At 43.3% G+C, this 21,402-nt stretch overlaps 1 protein-coding gene across 3 annotated transcripts; it reads right to left on the bottom strand.

Annotated features, from left to right (window-relative positions):
* Positions 1-312: 312 nt before the first annotated feature.
* On the bottom strand, positions 313-20,528 carry NMU (neuromedin U). Of its 3 annotated transcripts, XM_075421973.1 has the most exons (10): positions 20,357-20,528; positions 16,092-16,150; positions 11,570-11,617; positions 11,412-11,471; positions 10,846-10,875; positions 10,689-10,739; positions 8,304-8,378; positions 2,617-2,670; positions 1,205-1,244; positions 313-631 (listed from the first exon to the last, which is right to left on the bottom strand). In XM_075421973.1, the coding sequence occupies exons 1-9, from the start codon at positions 20,508-20,510 to the stop codon at positions 1,209-1,211; spliced, it is 567 nt and encodes a 188-aa protein (XP_075278088.1). In that variant the 5' UTR covers positions 20,511-20,528; the 3' UTR covers positions 313-631; positions 1,205-1,208. The 3 variants fall into 3 exon arrangements, with proteins under 3 accessions (XP_075278088.1, XP_075278087.1, XP_075278085.1); XM_075421972.1 differs by lacking the exon at positions 8,304-8,378; XM_075421970.1 differs by lacking the exon at positions 10,689-10,739.
* Positions 20,529-21,402: the final 874 nt, after the last annotated feature.

Genomic DNA, 21,402 nt, shown 5'->3' with positions numbered 1-21,402 from the left:
TTTGTTTCAGCCAATGAAGTGCTGTTAACCTTTAGGCTTTTTGAAGACTGCCAAACTCCATTCTCATCAACACAGTTCTGTAGATCACCTGCAGAGCACTTATCTTGACCTTGCAGACTACCAGAAGTCCACAGGCTACAGCGAAGGAAGTCCAGAGGTAGAGACAACCATCTTGAAAATCAAACCCCGCGTTCTGTTTGACTTGCTTGATAAGCTGTGATTCTAAAGACTGAACAAATCACAGTATGTTCTGAAAAAAATCCAGCAGTCTACCTTACAAACATTAAAACAACTTTGTAACTGAATGCCTTTATTTATAAGGGAGAATAAATGTACGTAACAATGCTGTTGGAGGCAACATCCGTTGCATGCACACGCTTACTCTTTTACGGTTGCGTTACACACAGTCGTAAACATCGTCACACTAGGAAAGAGATAATTTTAAGATGCTTTTAATATAATCAAGAAAGTAAAGAGACTTTGGAATCCATAACAGAATCCAGTTTAAGAGCATTTACATTCTAGTGATTTTTTATTGTACATTAGTAACGAATAATTTTTGTAAGGAAAACAGTATATCCATGTGCTCCACATTCCTGCAGCGTTAATTCTAGGTCAGGAATCTAAAATCCTGAAAAATAAGGAAAAGCATTAGCTGTTGGTATGATAGACTGAATACTTAAAATATGCTAGAAGTATAAAATAGATTAGAAACCAGAACATTACAATATTGGCACACTTTCTTTATATCTCTCTGAATAGTTGAATGCTTTAAAATTAAATCCCGAAGTCCGTACTTAGTTTCAGTGTGAGGGTTTTTTTCTGCTTAAGATCAGGGGATGACCCCTAAGATGTCAGTTTACTTCTCAGTGTGTATTTGGCAGGTGGCTGGATCAGTTCTTCCTGATGTATACTTATCCTAACTGTTGGCTTTCCAAACTGTTTACAAATCTGGGATATTGTCCATTTCTTGCTGCTCAAAACACCTCTATGTTCTCTGTTCTAGGAGCTGAACATGTTCAGCTTCTGTTCATCTGAAGACACGTGAATTTAATGCATCAGGGGGAAGTTTCTGTGGAAATCTAAGCTGACTACACAGTTAAAGGCTTTCTGAGACTACTTCTCAACATAAATATTATGGCCTATTTGTATAAAAATAATCTAATTTTAATGCAGATCATGATTAAAAGCGTTAAATAAATACCTCCTCAGCGAAAATCCACTGATCTCCTTCCATTGCGTGGCTGAAAGACAAATATTCCATAAGCACTCTGTAAAACTGCCTGGGTTCAGTAACAAAGCCCCACACAACTTGGTATGTCTAGAAATCAGTCAGCTTCTCAGATCTGTCAATGTCATCATCACTAAAGATAAACCTGAGACCAGTTATTGTTTAATGTATATCCACCCCTGGAGGAGAATTGTAGAGTAAAACCTGCTGCATCAAGATTGAAGAAGGAATTATGCCCATCTTGTATGGTTTTATAAGGGGAAGAAAGCCATGAGAAGTCACTCTAAGAGACCATTATCCATCAGGCTTTTTGCATTTTCTTAAAACATGCTTTCAGGTTGTCGTTATTCTTGCATTATAAGTGTTTGTTGCAACGAACAAACACACATATCTCACTCTCGATTTTATTTTTAGATTGTGTTCTGTAAGACAGGTGAAGTGTTTCTCCCTTTTCGCCATGGTCATCTTCAGAAATATTTTGCACTGCTGAGGGACTTGACACAATTTCTACTACAGCTGATAAAAAAGATAAATTTCTTACTGAGCTTAATAAGAATTTGCCTTTTACTCTGGCATTGTGAATGCATTGGTGTTAATATTACCCATAACTTTGGCCTGGCGTAAGAACTCTAAAGATCTAAGCCTGATCCATAAGAAATGTAACCACACAAACTTGGGATCTTTTCATTAGAATCATAGAATCGTTTAGGCTGGAAAAGATCTTTAAGTTTATTGAGTCCAGCCGTAGCCACTTTCTTATTTAAAGCCATTAGCCACTTTCTTATATAAGTAGAAAAAAATAATAACCAAAATCAAGAGAGTTATGATGAAGTCTGAGTCGCCATCTTTAACTTGCTCAATTTTGCTAGAACAGAGTGAAAAGGCTCTGTCACATAAAAGATGAACAGGGAAGTTTCAGTCTCATGAGAATTTCTGTGTCTAGTTTCTAACCTCACTGCTCAAAATACAAGGAAAATGGGAAGGTGAGGCCCGGTAGCTGTTTGGATACAGTGTGTAAGCACGGCACTGGATTTATATCACACGCAAACATACCATGTTGGGCAATGCTTTAGAGGGATTGTCCAAGATGCCGCATTTTCTAGAACTTTCTCTGAGAATTATATACAGAATAACCAATGACTTCTTAAGGCGTAGCATGGTATTCTGTACACACAAACATTAAGATACGTACAAAAAATTCCTGCTATGCCTTTATTTTAATCCAAGAAAATGTCTGGAGCAGATCTGGAGTAGTACTATGCAGTAGGGTGCTCATACTGAAAAAAGTTTCCTCAGTCACAGTAATTCTTACTCACTGGTCTCTCTGCTTTTGTTTTGGAACACTCATCATGAAATGAAAAGAAAAAAGGTCAAACAAACCATACCCTGTAGAAGAAGTAGCCTCTGCTTTGAATCGCTCCAGGTCCTGGAAGTTCTTCCTGAAAAAAGTATTTTGAATCATATCTAGTCTTGTAAATGAATATATATATAGAGTTTGCTTTTGTACATATTAAAAGTATTTCTTTGGTACTAGTATACAGTCTTGCCCCTGAAGACATGCTTTATCTATATTTCTCCATGTCAGTAACAAAAAGTTCATGTTGTCATGTAGAAATAGCAGAAAACATATGAATAAAGGCCAAATTCCACCTCAAGTTTTGGCTGGGTTCAGACTCCTTGAGACTGGTGCTAGCCATGATGATGAGCCCTTGCCTTCGGCTTTCCAGGTTTCATTGCCCAGACACAACCAGGGTGTCTTCATGGCAGCAGAGTCTCTACGGACAAAGTCAGGTTGGTCTATGTGCCTCACAGAAGCACAAACAATGCAAAGCTGAAATATCAGAAATGCTTAGGCTTCTCGCAGGAATGAGATCCCAGGCTGTTCCCAGAGGTGTACCATCAGCACCGCTCTTAGATGAAGTCCCAAAGACAAGACAGGTTCTTATGCTATTCTATCCTGTCCATGCTGCACAGATTGAGAAACAACTGTCTGCTCATTGTACAGCAAGGCGGGGGGAATGAATGATGAAGAAAATAAATAGAAATTAGATTTAAATGTAACAAATATAAAGCATGAAGTATCCAGTTGCCTTAATGAGACCTTCATGGTTAGAGAACACATAAGCTTAATCACAGTATTTTCATTGCTTGTGTTAATATCAGATCTATGAGCCAGGCATCTGTCCTGCAGCTGGGGACCCAGGCTGATGGAGAAACAAAATAATTCAAATCTTGTGCTTGCCAGAACATAAAATTTAGATGGAATTTATTTAGCAATGATGGCAGTTGTCAATTGAAAACTGGGGCCATGTCACCTCTTGGGTAATGATCATAACCTGACTCGTCAAAGAAAGACATCACTTCATGCTCTGGTCTAATGCTGTTTGAACTGTGTAAAGCAAGGTGGCTCCCACCATTTCCAAACCCAGGACTAACTTCAAGGCTGGGAAGCTTTCAAAGGAAGCAAGGTTTAAACTGCATATCATTTTTGAGTCTTGCTTTTAATTTGGACTCCAGTTCATCAGGTGTACCATGATATCCAGTTTCTTTGCTGTACGTAAAACATCTGGATTAATTTTATTTATATTGTTCACCTCATTCTAGCATTACCTGGGTTTGAAATACCCGTATTAGGTCTATAATCCATTCAATACTACAATGTTTATATTTAAAAAGGCTGAAAATTTGTCTGTTGATGGAGTCTTGTACATTGCCATTTGAGTGTCCTATGATACTTATATTTCCTTATTTTTCTACTTTTTCTATTTAATATGTCAACAAAAATAAAAACAGAAACAAATGAGGCAGTTGTTGCAAGTTAGGGAAATTTATCTAGAACACAAAAGGAATCAAGAGCACAATTATTAATGTGGTGATAGTAATAATAGTGTAATAATAATTCAGCCTTTCAGTACCTGAAGGGGGCCTATAGGAAAGATGGGGAAAGTGTTTTCAGCAGGGCTTGTTGGGATAGGACAAGGAGTAGCGGCTTTAAACTAAGGGAAGGTAGATTTAGACTAGATATAACGAAGAAATTTTTTACCATGAGGATGGTGAAACCCTGGCACAGGTTGCCCAGAGAGGTGGTCGATGCCCCATCCCTGAAAACATTCAAGGCCAGGTTGGATGGAGCTCTGAGCAACCTGGTCTGGGTGGAGATGTCCCTGCTCACTGCAGGGGACCTGGGCTAGAGGACCTCTGAGGGTCCCTTTCAGCCCAAAGAATTCGATGGTTCTATGATAATATGGAATTGTGATTTATGTTAATATGTCATTCTCTGTTTACAGCCAGACACCTCTTAACGATTACGTAGTTTTCTTGTTTGATTTCGTGTCAGAAGGTTGACATTGGAAAACAACTGAAGCTGAAGTCTGTCTTCATCGTAACACCTACCTTCTAAACTTCCAGGGGTTGGGAGACATTGACAAATGATTAATACATGCTGTAATGTATGTGCACATATGTTCACAAACCTGCATGTATATGTGTATATAGAAACATATGTATTCATGAAGATGTATGGTTATCTAGAGGGTTTCTTTAATGCCTGCCCTCTAGAAGTTATCTTGTTCAGTCTTAGACTGGCTTGCCAACAAAGCGCTCTTGCGTCGTCTTTCTTGGATCATATTATACCAGCCAAGATGTAGCTCAAGAGGAACGAAATACATGACAAAATCTGGTGTCAGTCCAAACTGGGAAGAAAGAATAAATTGAATCGAGCATGTTTCCTCCTTCACCCATCCACCTTTTCAACTCCTTATCTGGTTGGGGAGAGGGGTGCCTGTGTTTATGTACAGCAGATTCTGGTTTCCTTCCCAGTGCAAGGGAAAAAAAACCCAGCTGCAAGCTAACCCTTCCTGAAGCCCATTCCGTGACACCAGAGTCAGATAGTCCAGCTGAAGGTGGGCAGCCCGCAGGGACACGGGGGCTTCCTGCTCCATGGGGGCTCGGAGTTCCTCTGCACAGCTGGGGCACCCACCGGCTTCAGGGCTTATCCATGCCGTTTCCCTGTCAGCCCTCCTGGCAGAGTCTCTCGGAAGGATAGGTTTACAACTTTCTCACATCCAGGGAATATTCGCACTACTTTTATTATTGGTGGCAGATTATTTCAGTGTTTTCTTAATTTTTTTATAAACTGTTACGGCCCTGAGGAATAACATTTAGAGAGGATTTTAAATTCATATCCTAAAATATGCTGAAATCTGCCCTATAAACCAACATGAGAAGTACATTATGGATGAATTTCAGAGACTTATTATGACATTAAAATAAATAAGGTGCGTGCAAAAATACCCAGACCAAAAGAGTCTACACAAGAAATCGATTCCAGAAGGTGCGAGCGCTTTGTGAACGCCTGGTGTTTATGCGCTGTGCAGGAGTAAAGAACACCTCTAGCAAGGTGACTGGTGTTCACAGCAGGAACTGAGAACAGGGAATCAAAAAAGTTGCTTTCTAGAAAATGCAATTCAATTTAGAGCCGATTTCGTTGCTTCCTTAGGTTTATATGACTATTTTAACATGGCTATATTCTGTAAGCGTTGGCCATGTCATTACCTCGTAATGCATAACATCACGATAGCAAATTAAAGACTCCTACCTATCACACTGCAGAATGGTTGGAATTCTGTTTCCTTGTGCCGCTAGTTAAGAGTACAGTAATACAAATTACAGGAGACAGATCTTTTAAAAATTAGCCACTTGAAAAGACAGCTAAGGAAACACATAATACTTATCATCATTCGTTCATTTCTACTTTAATTATCCAATGAAAATAAGGTGCCTTGCAAAAAGAAGCTGGATAAAATGTTTGCCTTTTGCCACAAAGTTATATCTGCCTGCTCTGGGCTCACTCCCAAACACTATAGCAATTTTTGTCTGTTTTTTTTAATTTCCCTCGGAAGAAATATTCCCGAGCACTACCCTAAAAAAAGGACTTTTTATATCAGTGAATGTTTACACTTTATATCTGACAGCTAGTATACTTTTTAATTTTTTTCTAAGGATTTGCAGAGTATGATGTAAAAAAACGTCTAAATTGTATGTCACATGATGGCTTGACAGCTCGTAAACAGAAGCAATTTATTAAATTTCATTTATGAATTGTTATACATATTGTGACTCACTAAATATATATAAAGACACACGATCTGACTGATATATTCTGTAATGTTTGATATCATTATTACTTGGGAAAATATCCTTATAGTTTCTTTTTTGAGCCCACTAAAAACAAAGCTGCCATGAAGAGACTGAGATATGCTGGAATATGCCAAATATGTTATGCATTTTAGGTTATTGTCTGTTAATTAATGTGTTCTCTTTCCATTAATTATGCCATCAACCTCAATGGAAGTAAATTCAGGATGTTAAAGTACTCTAGCGAAGGACTTCACTGGGTTTAAAAGGCAGTTTGTTTTTACCTATGGCAATTTTGTGTTCTTGCATTTATGCTCTTCTTCCCATTCTTTGTCTGCTTTGACACGTATGTTCAGTTAAAAGCACAAAGAGCAATTCCAAGGCTATTCTTTGCCAGAATATAGGTCCAATGGCATAAATACACTTCACGCCAATGTCATCACAGTAGGTAAATTTTACCCTGTATTTTCCTTTCAGATATGTAACGGATTAAAATTTTCACAACGATTTTAGTCCATGAGTAGAAGTACCAACTCTTTCAGTTCTTATCTGTGGCCAGGTTCTGTCACTGGATAAGAAAAAAGTGCCATTGGTTTTTATGCAGTTCCTCCACATTTACAATGCGGTGGAAGTGTAGGAAGAGTAGTACACAGTTAAAAACAGTCTCCTCATTGCTCGGGAAGCAAACGTTCCCTTTTTCCCTTAGCCATGCAGCTCACGGCTGTGTAGGCTTCTGCGATATCCTTCTCTTAGTTGGTACCTCTGCCTAGACTTTAATACGTGTGTAGAATATTGAGATGGGACTGAAATAGTGACGCGATCGTGTTTTGTGCTGTGCTGACCATCCTGTTCCTGGCGATTCGGGGCGTACAGCTGGGGGTATGCAGCAATCCGAAGATAGGGGTAGGCAGTATTGCCAGCCCCAGCCCCAACTAGATGAAAGCTGGCGTACGGAATCAGAGGATGAAGAGTTCATCAGAAATGTGGGAGTTAAAAACGCAGCCTTTGTCTGGATTAATAAAGGAAAAGTCCTGCTTACAGGGATGCCACTATCTGAGTTCTAAATACTGTCTTTGTACACCTAATTTAACTCATGTATCAGTGAATATAAGGACTCATATCAATTAATCTAAGGAATAACCAAGCTGAAGTCATTGTAAAACAGGAAGAAGCTGGGTCTTAGGTTTTGCTATACTTCATTATACAGAAAGCTTCAGTATTCTGACAGAGAAAGATTCTTATGTATCAGCCTGCATTTTTGTCTCCTCTTCACAGCTCCATTAAAGAGATGGACATTAATATCCATCTGCTTTTTGATATGAACTTGCATTTGCAGCAAGCATACCAAAATTCTATGATATTTTGGAAACAAGGGGGCTAGTTCTCTCTATGTGAAATTTTTGTTCCGAAACACACGAAGTTTCTATGGAAAATTGAATTCCACAGAAAACTTTCTTGTCTGCATCTTAAGTTAAACCGTAAAATTGCCTATAAATTCCTTGGAAATTCTTAGTGCTAGAAGTCATAAATAATATATGTTTAAGGAATTGATATGGTTTGAATTCCAAATGGGGAAAAAAAAGGACCCCCTAGAAAATATATCTCAACTGCAATATAATGGTACAGATACATTTGAAAGTATTTTTCTTTTTATAAAAGAACTAACAGATCCATTTTGATACACAGGCTCTGTGCTCTACCACTCTCCTTTGTTAAGATTATTACTTAAGGGTTTTTTGGTTTTAAGTGTTAAATATCAGCAGGATTACTGTAAGTATACAATCCCTCTCACATTTCTAGTGAAAATACACTAGTGTGATATCAAATTCTGAAAATAAAAAAGTTACGAGCAGAAAGGTCTACGCGGACATTTTCAGAAGCGCGAATGAATCACAAAGCGTGAGAATGCAAGCATGCAGAGCTGAGGGTTACATACATCCACCTTGTATCTCTTCGGTCTTCTCTCGTTAAGCTGGGGAACGAGTTGCAGCAAAGGATGCAGGACAGACGACTGAGAGGACACGAATACAGACACATGAGCAACAGTGAAATCCGGACCTCATGACGCAAAAAAAGTCTCTCCCCACGGTACTGGCTTATGGACCGAACATGCACCGAAAAAGGACCGAAGATGTTAGTTGAGACACTTCTTTTTGGAGCATCCTGACAACAAACAGGTACCAACGTTTATATTCGCACTACGTATGTGACTGGGACAGCGATGCGGGGGAAAGCTGTGCGTCCTCACCTTTGCTCATTGAAAGTTCAGAGCCGTTCACAGACTCCGTGCCCAGGCAATTGCGATTCCTCAGACTTTGATCAGCCTCTGTGAGCAGTGCAGAGCATGTTTCCATACACTTTTCCTACTAACATTTCGATGTTTATCTGCTATGGAAGTTGGCAGCTGCAATCTCCGTTACACTGAAAGTTCATTTTACTTAAAAATAACTTAAATTGCAGCAAGAAAAAATCTTTCTTTTTACTGGAAAACAGTGTGCAGGAGGGATCCATTCTCAAGCAAAATTTGTAACCGTGGCACTGGTCACTTTGCCTAAAAAACAAGCTGCAGTCATGAAATTCCTTGTGTTCAACAAGACTTTGTGCGTGCAGAGAGCCTGGCTCAGCGCAGCGGCATTGTGTGCAGTTTAAATCCCCCCCTGGCAAAACCCAGCCATGTGGGCTTGCGGAGAGAGGTCCACAGGGAGCAGCAAAGCAGAAAAACCTGTGCTCCATCAGCTGATTTAAACCTTCAACTCACATAAGCGTAATTTAAAAAATGATGCATTTTTGCTACAATGCTTCTGGAAAATTAATACAAATAAAGATAATTGTAGTATATGGAATAACTAAAGTTCTGAAAGTGTTAATGTACTTAGTAGGTGAAATGAACTTGCCTACTTGGAACCAATTATGCACTGTCTGCCTAAGTTAGGCAATGTGTCATCGTAATAGCAGAAAAAACTAGAAGCCTGATGTGGAAGAGGTAAAGGGCATCCCGGCTGTTCCTTTGGATTCTATCTTGCAGTTAATAAAGCCAAGGAATGATGGATCTCACCTAAGTTAGTATCTTGGAGAACTGGGCTAGACAATAGTCAACCGAACAGCTAAACCAGGAGAAGTGAGCAAGCAGTGACCTCGGGGGGCAGGCAGGGGCAAAGGACACCAGCAATACCACTTTCTAGAAAATATACCACATATTTCTGAAGAAATGTGAAGAACAAGGCAAAACTGGACATTAACATATAAGAATGCTCGTTAAGAAACAAGAAAACACGGATATGTTTCACTTTCTCAAAATCCTGTGGTGCACGGAAAAACCACATACATGCACAGAAGTAACAGATGATGTTTGCACTCCAAAAGCAAGAGTGGATCACACACAATTTAATTGCTGGTTTATGAGAATACATTTATAGCAACAATACTAGGCTATTTTTTAAAACATCTTTTTCCTTTAAAATACAATCCAAAGTCTCAGACTTAAATACTGTTTTGCCTGATACGTAGTAATGACATGCACAAATAAATAAAAAAAAATTTAATTACTAATTTTTAAAAATTCATTAAGAATTCCTAATATTTATGGTCATGTTCTCAGCTTCTATAAATCCGCATTATTTCACTGCATATGTTGTGTTCCAGTACCAGAAAAAAGCATTTAATCTTATTCCTGAACTTTGAAACGACAAGATTAGCTGGGCTTGTTCAGCCTGAAGAAGAGAAGGCTGCGAGGGGACCTAATATGTACTTACAAATATCTGCAGGGTGGGTGTCAGGAGGATGGGGCCAAGCTCTTTTCAGTGGTGCCCAGCGACAGGACAAGGGGCAATGGGCACAAACTGAGGCACAGGAAGTTCCAGCTGAACCTGAGGAAGAACTTCTTCCCTCTGAGGGTGACGGAGCCCTGGCCCAGGCTGCCCAGGGAGGTTGTGGAGTCTCCTTCTCTGGAGATATTCAAGACCCGCCTGGACAAGATCCTGTGCAGCCTGCTGTAGGTGACCCTGCTTTGGCAGAGGGGTTGGACTAGATGACCCACAGAGGTCCCTTCCAACCCCGACCATTCTGTGATTCTGTGATTCTGTGATTCTGTGATTAAGATGCGGTTGGGATTCCGTGAAAGTTCGGCTGGGTCTTTTTCACATCTGTGCGGTACTGATGATCCTCTCCCATGTTATTAAAACACATCCTATATCTTAAACATGAATCTCCCTGTTCTGAGTTCGCTACACAGTTGGAGAGACGACTTTGTGCAGAAAGGAACATTACCTTGCTTTTCAGTACAAACACACGTGTACTCACAAGGAGGTGCTACGCCACTTACCACGATGGCTGAGTTGCCTGAGTCATGAGCCTTAGAATAATGAAATAAGAACTGTTCAAAAAAATTAAAAGTGGGGTTTTACTACAAAACAGGGCAAAGGTGTTACGACTTTCTTGACAATTTTAGTGCGATCGTAAAATATACATGGAAATCTTACCCTTTTGCTGTTGTCTTTTTCACTTAAACCCTGTGGGAATAATAATTGGTAGAGAGGCTTTTATTTGTTAAAGAAAAAGAGCAACGGACAATTTTGATTACATTGTAAACTTTTCAGAACTGGCTTGGAATATCATCCTTCCTTGGCAGATATATTACTTGTCTTTGCTCATCAGTGTAACTACTCTCTTCAAACTCAGGAGAGAGCATTGGTTACTCTTCACTAGGAGAGTAGATGGGTTTAGTGGATGCTCCTTTGTATAATTCTAGAGTCTCCTAAGTAGAATCCTTTCTCCATTGAAAGCTCATCATTTTTCTAGGCTGGAGCAACAAAAACACCTAAAACCTTGCATCCAACTTGGAGATTAATTTCCAAACATTGGAGTCTCTCTGTTATGTTTAATAGGTGTTGGATTAGGACACACAACACTTCAGAGTAAGAACCGATAGTACTACTTCCAGCACTGAGGGACACTTCAGATACTGGGTCTTCAGAATTCTTTGGAGAGACTGGGACTCTAACAGGTCAGGCTTCAGAAAGGCTAAGTGGTCTTTCCCGTGTGTTACCTGTGGCTTCTGGAGAAATCCCATGACCAAAAAACAAAGTTCTTCCAGCCCACTGGATGCCTAATGTGAAGAAGATATGAACACAGGTATTACACTTCCAATCCTATTGCATATAACCAATAATATCAAAATAATTAAGTAACCTCTGTCTGACTCACCTGAGGCTGAGAATCTGTGGACAGGTAGGCAGAACATGCGTCAGCTATCTGTAAAAGTTCACACAGTCCTTTTTTAAGAAGTCAGATTAATAAGAGCAAGTGAAATATGTATATTTTCAGAAACAGTTCAGTGCAGCTAAAGGCATGGCAGTCTTGTCCACCATAAGGAATCCTTATAGGTACATTCATGAAATATTTTGCATTCAAGGAGAAAAAAAGCCCTTAACCATATAAAAAATGTATACTTGCTTGATCTGAATAAAGACCTGCACATCTGTGTACTTTCTTCTCTTACCTGCCTCACTGCCCTCTTATTTGTAACCTCTCAGACTGAGTTCTATATTAAATTATGATTTTAAGCATCTGCAGTATGGACTATGAACTTCAATCGCTTCTGTGATATCTGTGGATTATACAAAGCTGTGAAGAATATGACAAAACTAAAGCAAGTGATTCAGCGAGCAGTCCTCAAACACGACTCTTCCAGCTGGATTCCAGCGTCCCTGCAGGTGTATGACACACGCGTCCCTGGAGTGATTATGATATGTGCCAGCACATCTTATGCATGCCAGTCAATTTGGGTGAGTCACCAGGCAGCCAATATCCGAGGTTTGCACTGATTTCTTCAGCAAATGAGAAGCCTTACAAGATTTTGTTCAAAGGAGGTGGTTTCCAAATCACAGTGCTAGTAAGATATACATTCAATATATTTTAAGGGATCTAAACTTGAAGATCACTGTGGAAGAAGTCATTGCTGATGAACTTAGACACGTCAGCACAGAATGGAATGTGACACACAGAGACACAAAACCAAAACAAATGAATCCACAAACCAAACCAAGTCTCAATTCCCATTTCACCTGGATCAAAACAAATGTCCGTTCAGCCCTACATCTTATTTCCCAAAATGGCCAAATGCCGACATCCAGGGAAGAGCCTAAGACAAGACCAGTGGCTGAGTAAAACCCATACTCTCCAACCACCAGCAATCTGTAGTGCAAGCGCTTCGAGTTGGAAGTAGGTCCTTTGTCATAAAACTCAGTGGATTTCTGTGCTGGGAATTTGACCCATCTCTCTCTGAACCACTGTAAACTTTCAGCATTCACAACGTCCTGTGGCAAGGGTTTCCTAAACACTGCGTGAAATACCATTTCTGTTTGTCTTGATCAGTCTTTTCAAAGCTATCTTCCTTCAGTGCTATCGTGATCTTGTCCTGGAACAAGTAATGAGTAAGGGATTCCTGTCCACCCTCTCCCTGCTGTTCATGACCTTGTGTAGACAATTGGTCACATCCTCTTTCTGTTGTCTCTTTTCCAGGGTGAAAGAATCCCATACTACCAAATCATTTTTAGCAGAGTTATTCATCATGGAGGAAGAAGAAATAGAACAAAGGACATTTGAATTCATGGAAATATTACCAGTGCTGAAAGCTCAAAGTATTCTGTAAGGAAAAGAAGAAATCTCCAGTCCTCCAACTGAAGCTGCACAGTTCAATAACAATGAAAAGAAGAGGCTTACCTTTTCCTTATATAGCTTTGAAATTGTATCAATAGCAACCTGCATTCATATGCACCATTTCTTCCACTGAATATTTAATGCTGTTTATCTAGATGCCAAAAAGCTTTGCCAAACATCTAGTTCATAGACTGCATTAAAAATGTTGTTTTTTTTTAAATAAAGAGCAGGCAATATAATGGGTCTTATGATTTTGTTATAGGTAAAAAGCCCTAGACAGCACTCTTTAGCAACGAAAACATTAAATGAAAAAAGCAGTAAACAAATAATGCATATCTGAGTACTTTGAGACAAGACATGATTCATTTCTCTAGAGACAATCTATGAGAAAGCATTAGCAGACATAGTGGGAACGCTAATAACTCACAGAATTCCCCTTTCAAAGAGTTTTTGTTGGTAACACATCCTCCCTGTTCTTTTTTGCCTTCATCTTGTATTTATTTGTCTCTGGATGTATTAGTTCAGCTTCACTACTTTCAGAGTAAGGCAACGTAGAGGGAGAAATCAGCAGGGAAGGAGTTAAACTAAGCTGAAGGTGTTTTGGAAGCCCACGTTAAAAATCTGCTGTTTCTTCTTGTTGAGGGATTTTTTTTGATGGTTTTTATTGGTTTATTTGCTTGTTTCGTAGCTGGAGGTGACTGTTAGACAACTACTGTAGCTCAGTAGCAGGACACGCCAGAGACTGCTTTGTGCTGGACACAGTGCAAGGCAAGGTACCTCTCAGCTAAAACCTCCACGGAAAAAGCAAGGGCTGAGGAAAAGCCACAGTTTCTGTTAATTCCTTTTTAAAAAATACAAATAAAAATTAAAAAGTTAATAGTTTCAATCATCCCATATGCTTCTTCTCAGTAATTTTCTCTCCTATCTCAGCAATGTGGCCTGAGGGTGGCAGCTTGCGTGTTGTTTGGGGTTGGTTAAAGAACGTAAAGAAACAAAAGAATGCGAGGGACAAGTAAAGGAAAGCAATGCTTAGTTACAAAGTTCCCTCATTTATAAGCTCAGAGTCATTCCTGGAAAATGCTAGGATGATTTCGAGTCAGGGCTTCTCCTGAACGATCTACTAGTCAAGTAACAAGCAGGGAAGAACTGATTCTTTTCACTCCAAGAAACTCTGGTGAACTGTTCTGATTCTGTCACCAGGCTGACGGAGGGAGCACACCTATGCATCGATTCTCTTTCCTTAGACCCTCTCCGGTCCTGCATTAGTCTTGTCATAACAGTCAGTTTTGTATCGCTTATGTTACATAATTTTGCATGCAGTTTAGTATCTTATTCATATGTTTTTGTTCACTGACATGAGTGGAAACTTTGCTTTTGCCTACAGTTGCCATAGGGACAAATCCTGTGCTACAACTAGCAAATTTTCAGAATAAATGCAGAAATGTATCAAATCGCATTTTTGACCCAGAATTTTCATGATCTCCTTCAAGCTGTCAGGACCTCACTTCCTAAAAGGCCACTTTTCCCAGGAGATAAATATCACCAGGACTGGTTCAAGTGCCCTCTAGAAATATGTTAGTGACTGAGCCAACGCTTCCGAACCGAGCCAGCGGGAGCTGCCAGTAAGGGAAGTATCTCCTCTACTGGCCTCAATAGCAAGAAATTTACTCTCTGCATCTGCACACCTTGTGAGTGACTTGCTTTCTAAGGTTGTCAGAAGCTATGAAATTAAATGTCAACAGAGTACTTGAAGGTTGCAGCAACGCCAGAGCATGCCCTGCCGCTCCATCTGCTCCAAAAGGGCAGGGAAGAGCCTGGGTTACCACGTGTCACATCCTGGAGTCAAAACAAATGTTCATTTCAAAGAGGAGAGTAGAAATTATGATAGCAATCAGCAGCACAACATTAGAGGGGCTGATTGATGCAGTACAGCCGGCTGAACATGAGCCAGCAGTGTGGCTGGGTGGCCAAGCAGGCCAACAGCATCCTGGCTTGTCTCAGGAATGGTGTGGCCAGCAGGAGCAGGGAGGGGATCGTGCCCCTGTATTGGCACTGGTGAGGCCACACCTCCAGTGCTGTGTTCAGTTTTGGGCCCCTCACTACAAGAAGGACATTGAGGGGCTGGAGCGTGTCCAGAGAAGGGCAGCGAGGCTGGGGAGGGGTCTGGAGAACAAGTCTGATGTGGAGCGGCTGAGGGAGCTGGGGCTGTTCAGTCTGGAGAAGAGGGGCTGAGGGGGGACCTTCTCACTCTCTACAACTACCTGACAGGAGGGTGTAGTGAGGTGGGTGTTGCTCTCTTCTCCCAATAAACTAGTGATAAGACAAGAGGCAATGGCCTCAAGTTGCATCCGGGGAGGTTTAGATTGGATATTAGGAAAAATTTCTTTCCTGAAAGAGTGGTCAGGCACTGGACCAGGCTGCCCAGGGAGGTGGTGGAGTCCCCATCCCTGGAGGGGTTCAAAAACCGTGTGGATGTGGCACATCAGGACATGGTTTAGCAGGCATGGGGGTGTTGGGTTGATGGTTGGACTTGATGATCTTAGAGGTCTTTTCCAACCTTAATGATTCTGTGATTCTATGATTCTATGATAAATTGAGAGGCTAGGGTAAGATTAAATGCACACATCCCTGTGTGCAGAGTGGAAGGAGCAAGAGGCAAGATTGGATGAATTGAGACTATTCCTGCGTATCTTGTACAGACTATAAAAATATCAGACAGGACACTGTGTTTCTTCCAGGGACAGTGACTGCCTGGTCATCGACAGGTAAATGACAACTGTTATCAAACATAGTTCTCCATTGAGCCAAGACAGTTTTTTTACCCGAACGACATCTCAACACCCAGCCTCATCATCCTCTTGGAGCAACTGTTCAGAAAATCTGGAAAATAAGATGTTTCACCTCTCCACTGATGTCAGGATAGGAGACATACGGTACAAGCAGGACTGGAAGGAGAAGCACCTGAACTCCATCCAAAAGACATGCTGGAGAGTGAGATGTGACCGAGAGAGAGATGGGCACAGAAGAACTGGAGTACACCATGCGGCAGCATGCGGGTGGTGCTTACCTCCTTCCACAGCCGCAAATCTTGATGTGCCTCGAGCGCTTGGGATGGCATCGGTGCACCTGGAAGCACAAACCATGCTTAGCAACGCTGTACAGCAAAGGTCGTTGTCCTAAGTAACCCAGGTGAGTGATTTAAATAGAATCTCTGAACACATTGTGACACCTGGCACACTTCTTGTTGTCCCGTAGTTTCTGCCTGCTATGTGTCAGCAACACAGTGGGAAGCTGAGGCTTATGGCCTCGGGTTGCATCAGGGGACGTTTAGATTGGATGTTAGGAAAAATTTCTTTACTGAAAGAGTGGTCAGGCATTGGACCAGGCTTCCCAGGGCAGTGGTGGTGTCCCCATCCCTGGAGGGATTCAAAAAACGGGTAGATCTGGCACTTTGGGACATGGCTTAACAGGCATGGGGGTGTTGGGGTGACGGTTGGACTTCATGATCTTAGACATCCTTTCCAACCTTCATGATTCTATTATTCAAAAGTTCACAGCAGATATGGAACCTCACATCTCTTAGCAATAAGCAGAAAGTTTCTCAGCTTTCACCAAGGGTCAGACCAGCATTACTGCATTGTCAGCAAGAAATAGCAGGCAAGAAAATTTGTGGGGCAGCTCTCGAATGTTCAGCCTGCTCAGGAGAACACATTCCAGCGCCTACAACCTTGAGCTTTCTGAGAACTCTGCTCGCCTCCAGCGCCCACACTGCGAGCTGAGAACCTGGATCCTACCTCTTGCTTTGCTGGATTGTACAGTTAAATAATTAAACATGTGCTGTGTGACGTACGATGGCGCGTGGGTAATACCTGCGATATGAACATGGCATTTTTGAGGAGATAGAATCATAGAATCATAGACTGGTTGGGGTTGGAAGGGACCTTAAAGACCATCTGGTTCCAACCCCCCTGCCATGAGCAGGGACATCTTCCACCAGCCCAGGGTGCTCAGAGCTCCATCCAACCTGGCCTTGAGCCCTGCCAGGGAGGGGGCAGCCACAACTTCTCTGGGCAACCTGGGCCAGGGTTTCACCACCCTCATGGGGAAGAATTTCTTCCTAATATCTAACCTAAATCTGCCCTCTTTTAGTTTAGAGCCGTTCCCCCTTGTCCTATCACTGCACACCCTTGTGAAAAGCCCCTCTCCATCCTTCCTGTAGGCCCCTTCAGGTACAGGAATGACAGGCAGTACATGTATAACTGGCTTTGTTTCCTCTGCCTGGCTTATGTGACGTGGAAAAGCTCGGTCCCTTAGACAACTGAATGTGTCATTAATCGCACACTGCTGCAGCGATGCCGTGCTTGGCTTGGGGGCAGCTCCTTTCTCCATCTCTGCCCACGCAGGCTGCAGACCTGGGAGTCGCTGTCTCTGTGCCCCTCCCAACCCAGCACCCGGAATATCCCCCTTTCCACATTGGTTTTTTTTGCCTGGCAGTACATTTCTAGTAATAATGTATTATCAGAGTCCTTGTGGATAATGGAAACGAGCATCACGGAATTGTGAGCACAGGAGACACCACGCAGGCACATCGATGTGGGGACGCTTTGTAGCTCACCTGGGAGGGAGCTTGGTGCTGGAGAGGGTGGTGCTCTGCCTGTGCAGTCCTGGGGCTGCAGGAAACCCAGGAGTCATCGAATTTATCCCCCTGCCCAAAGCTGCTGCCTGTGAGCCACGACTCACTAGTTCATACACTGTTCTTAAAGACCTCAGGTTAACTGAGATTTTACAGCCACCCAGACAGTCTATAATTACCTGTGGTCCCATTTTTTTCAAAGAATTGAACCAAATTAAACAAAGAAAAGAGGTGAAGATAGTCTTAGGTAGAATGGCCAGGTAGGCAGGGTATGAATGCCCGTCGTCTCCCCTTGTTTTACAAGTGCCACTAATAAGAATAATTACAACAGGAGTTAGCTCCAGGTGTTAAGGGGTGGATTTCAAAACAAAATTTTGGCACTGATAGGGACCTAAGGTGATGAATTATTCTGGATTCTGGTTTTCCCTCAAAAAGAATTAAAGGGGCTCATAATTTCACCCTATGTAGAAGTGGAATATTTTTGAAAACTGAGATGTTCACATAACAAAAAAACCCCTGCTTTCCAATGAAAAGTTTGCCTTTCTGGATGTTTGTTTTAGTTCAAGGAAAAAACTCCACATAAGTTAAAAGTGCAAATAAATGAAAAGTATAAGAAAAACATTCTCTTACTTTGGTTTCTATTGTTAAATCAGTATATTCAAATAGGAGTATTGCCTGGGACTGGTATCCTGGTTGCGAAGGGTGGAACTGGGCAACACTTCGAATCAACACACTTTCCCCATTGAATCTTTGCCTGCCGGTCTCTGAACACCGCTTCTGCCATCGCCTGCTTCGTGAGGCTTTCCGGGAGGACCAGAAGAAATCCAACAACCTGCAAAGCTTAGAGCAGCAGGCAGGAAAGCCTGAATATTATAGCGTTGTTTGTTTTTTTTTTTTAATTTCTTTGCCTGGAGCATAATCTTTTGGACAGAGGAGATGCAATTATTCCACCGGCTCATAAGCTTCCTCAACCCTTCTCCACTTCTTCCCAAAGCACTTATTTCACTTATGGCCCCGTCTGTTTTGTGCTCATGCGTTCACACACAACGGCACACAGAGGGAAATGGTAAAGTGCCTTATAACGGACACAAAATACCCACAGCGGGGAAAAAAGAGGGCTACTGAGGAAAGCAATCCGATTCACAAGGAACACATAGGAGAAAATCCTCCTACAAAATTGACACTGCCCATGATACGTTTGTCCTCTTATCCTTCAATTTTGCCAGCTTCTAAAATCTCAGCTTATTCCAAGGCAGCAGCACGCCAGGTGCACGATCTCAGTCACTTTTCAACCCGGGATTCACTCCTCGTCTTCTCTTCCCTCCCTCTGCGAGCTCCTGGCAGTCATTTCTGTCAGAACCACGATGAAATGCTGTGTGCCGTCGCCCTTCCTCGCCCCCCTTTCCTTCCCTCCCCACTTCCACATCTCCAGAATTCGTTTCTAACAGAATATTCCGTATACTGCACTTAGATTTCTTTGATTCTTGATACTAAAAATTCACAACAAATCAGAACAAAAATCCTGATGAAAGCAACTCACACAATCACACACATATAATACAAACAAAACATTCTTTGCCCAGCAGATTATTTTATAAAGTTATTTCACAAGGTATAACTAGTTAATCCATCTGGAGTGGGAAAATAGACTAGAAAACAGAGTACGCTTTGTAAAAAAGCCCTTTAGCTGTGCTTGCTTCCCAAGCACGCCTTGCTATGAAAGTAGCAGCTTTCAGGTGTAAGACAACATTTCAATTTAAATCAAGATAATCTACGCCTAAAGCGACTCAGCAGCCCTATCCTCCCCCACTTCACCATGTCCTCAGGAATTCCTCATGCAAGAAATATTGCTTCAGGTTGGACTGAGTGAGATCCAGAGGGTCCTAAATATTCCTACAGTTCTGTGATACACCTTATTTCCCTTTTCTAAGCTTTGAAACCAGAGGAAATTGTATTTAAAATGAAATCGCTTTTAACAAAAGCCACTTTTCCAAGTCGCTGGAATGTTGTTTTGCCAGGTTGGGATGATCCTGCCGGGATACACGAGGAAGCCCCCTCAAAACCACCCCCCAAAACCCTGGCCAGCAGCTGCAGCCTTCCGCGCATCTCTCCCTGTCCCGCATCTCTCCAGCCCCGCATCTCTCCCTGTCCCACATCTCTCCCCATCCCACATCTCTCCCACCCCTGCATCTCTCCAGCCCCGCATCTCTCCAGCCCTGCATCTCTCCAGCACCGCATCTTTCTCCATCCTGCATCTCTCCAGCCCCACATCTCTCCCTGTCCCGCATCTCTCCAGCCCTGCACCTCTCCCCATCCCACATTTCTCCCCATCCCACGTCTCTCCCCGTCCTGCATCTCTCCAGCCCCGCATCTCTCCCCGTCCCGCACCTCTCCCCATCCCACATCTTTCCAGCCCCGCATCTTTCTCCATCCCGCATTTCTCCAGCCCCACATCTCTCCCTGTCCTGTACCTCTCCCCATCCCGCACCTCTCCAGCCCCGCATCTCTCCCCATCCTGCATCTCTCCCCACCCTACATCTCTCCAGCCCCGCATCTCTCCCAGCCCCGCATCTCTCCCGCCCCGCATCTCTCCCAGCCCAGCTCTGCGGTGCCAGCTCGCTTTGCAGCGAGTCACCCCCCCCCCCCCCGCAAAAGAAAACACCGCAAGGATGGCAGCGCGGGGAAGGGATGCTCCTCACCTTCGCAAGCGGCCCTCGAGGAGGCGAGGAAGAGGAGGAGGAGGAGGAGCAGCGGGTTCCCCGGCACCGCCGCGCCGTCCCCCGCCTTCCCCGGGCTGCGCTGGGGTGGGGGGACCGCGCCGGGGGGGGGCTGCTGGTGGCAGAGGGTCCCCATGCCCGCCGTCGTCCCCTGCCCGCCTCTCCTCTGCCCATGCCCTCGCTCCCTCCCCAAACTTTTTAATATCTCTCGCTGAGGCGTGGACGAGCATCAGCCCGGCTCGGGGAGGGGTCGTCGGCCGCCCTGCCCACCCCCACCGCCCGCTCCCCTCGGAGGGGAGAAGAGGGGGGATTTTATATGGGATTTATATGGGATTTATCCCCACCGAGCCAGATCTGGGGGTTCACGGAGCTCGCATGTGGGAGAGGCCATCGGTGGCTGGGATGAGGGGCTCTGGGGGACATGGGGCTCGGAGGACGTGTACCCCTCTGCCCCGAGACCCCGAGGTCTCGGGGCAGAGGGGTACACGTCCTCCGAGCCCCACGTCCCTGCTGATTACTGGAGTGTCTGGAGTTGCAGGGGTGCAACTGATTCCTGACTGTCCCCATGCCTTAAATGCACACGGAATGCCGCGCCGTGGAAGAGGACTCGGTCACACGGTGATGCTTGGGGGTTAAAATCCAGTGTGAAGAGCTACTGGAGGGAGTCCATCGGAGGGCTACAAGGATGGTGAGGGGACTGGAGCATCTCTCCTACGAGGAGAGGCTGAGGGAGCTGGGCTTGTTCAGCCTGGAGAAGAGAAGGCTGAGAGGGGACCTTATCAATGCCTCTAAATATCTGCAGGGTGGGTGTCAGGAGGACGGGGCCAGACTCTTTCCAGTGGTGCCCAGCGACAGGACAAGGGGCAACGGGCACAAACTGAAGCAGAGGAAGTTCCAGCTGAACACGAGGAAGAACTTCTTCCCTCTGAGGGTGACGGAGCCCTGGCCCAGGCTGCCCAGGGAGGCTGTGGAGTCTCCTTCTCTGGAGATATTCAAGACCTGCCTGGACGCGGTGCTGTGCAGCCTGC

The sequence above is a fragment of the Opisthocomus hoazin genome, chromosome 5 (assembly GCF_030867145.1).
Source record: "Opisthocomus hoazin isolate bOpiHoa1 chromosome 5, bOpiHoa1.hap1, whole genome shotgun sequence".
Classification (NCBI taxonomy): Eukaryota; Metazoa; Chordata; class Aves; order Opisthocomiformes; family Opisthocomidae; genus Opisthocomus; species Opisthocomus hoazin.
Note: the sequence above shows the minus strand (reverse complement) of the source record. Positions and strands in the feature narration are given on the sequence as shown.

What these genes read in the sequence shown, in the direction of transcription:
- NMU (XM_075421973.1), bottom strand. Translation starts at nt 20,510, where the DNA reads ATGGGGACCCTCTGCCACCAGCAGCCCCCCCCCGGCGCGGTCCCCCCA. An exon ending in GATTTCTCCAGAAGCCACAG is followed by an intron (nt 10,876 to 11,411) that starts GTAACACACGGG and finishes TTATTCCCACAG; the next exon opens with GGTTTAAGTGAAAAAGACAA. An exon ending in CAGGCAACTCAGCCATCGTG is followed by an intron (nt 8,379 to 10,688) that starts GTAAGTGGCGTA and finishes GTGTCCTCTCAG; the next exon opens with TCGTCTGTCCTGCATCCTTT.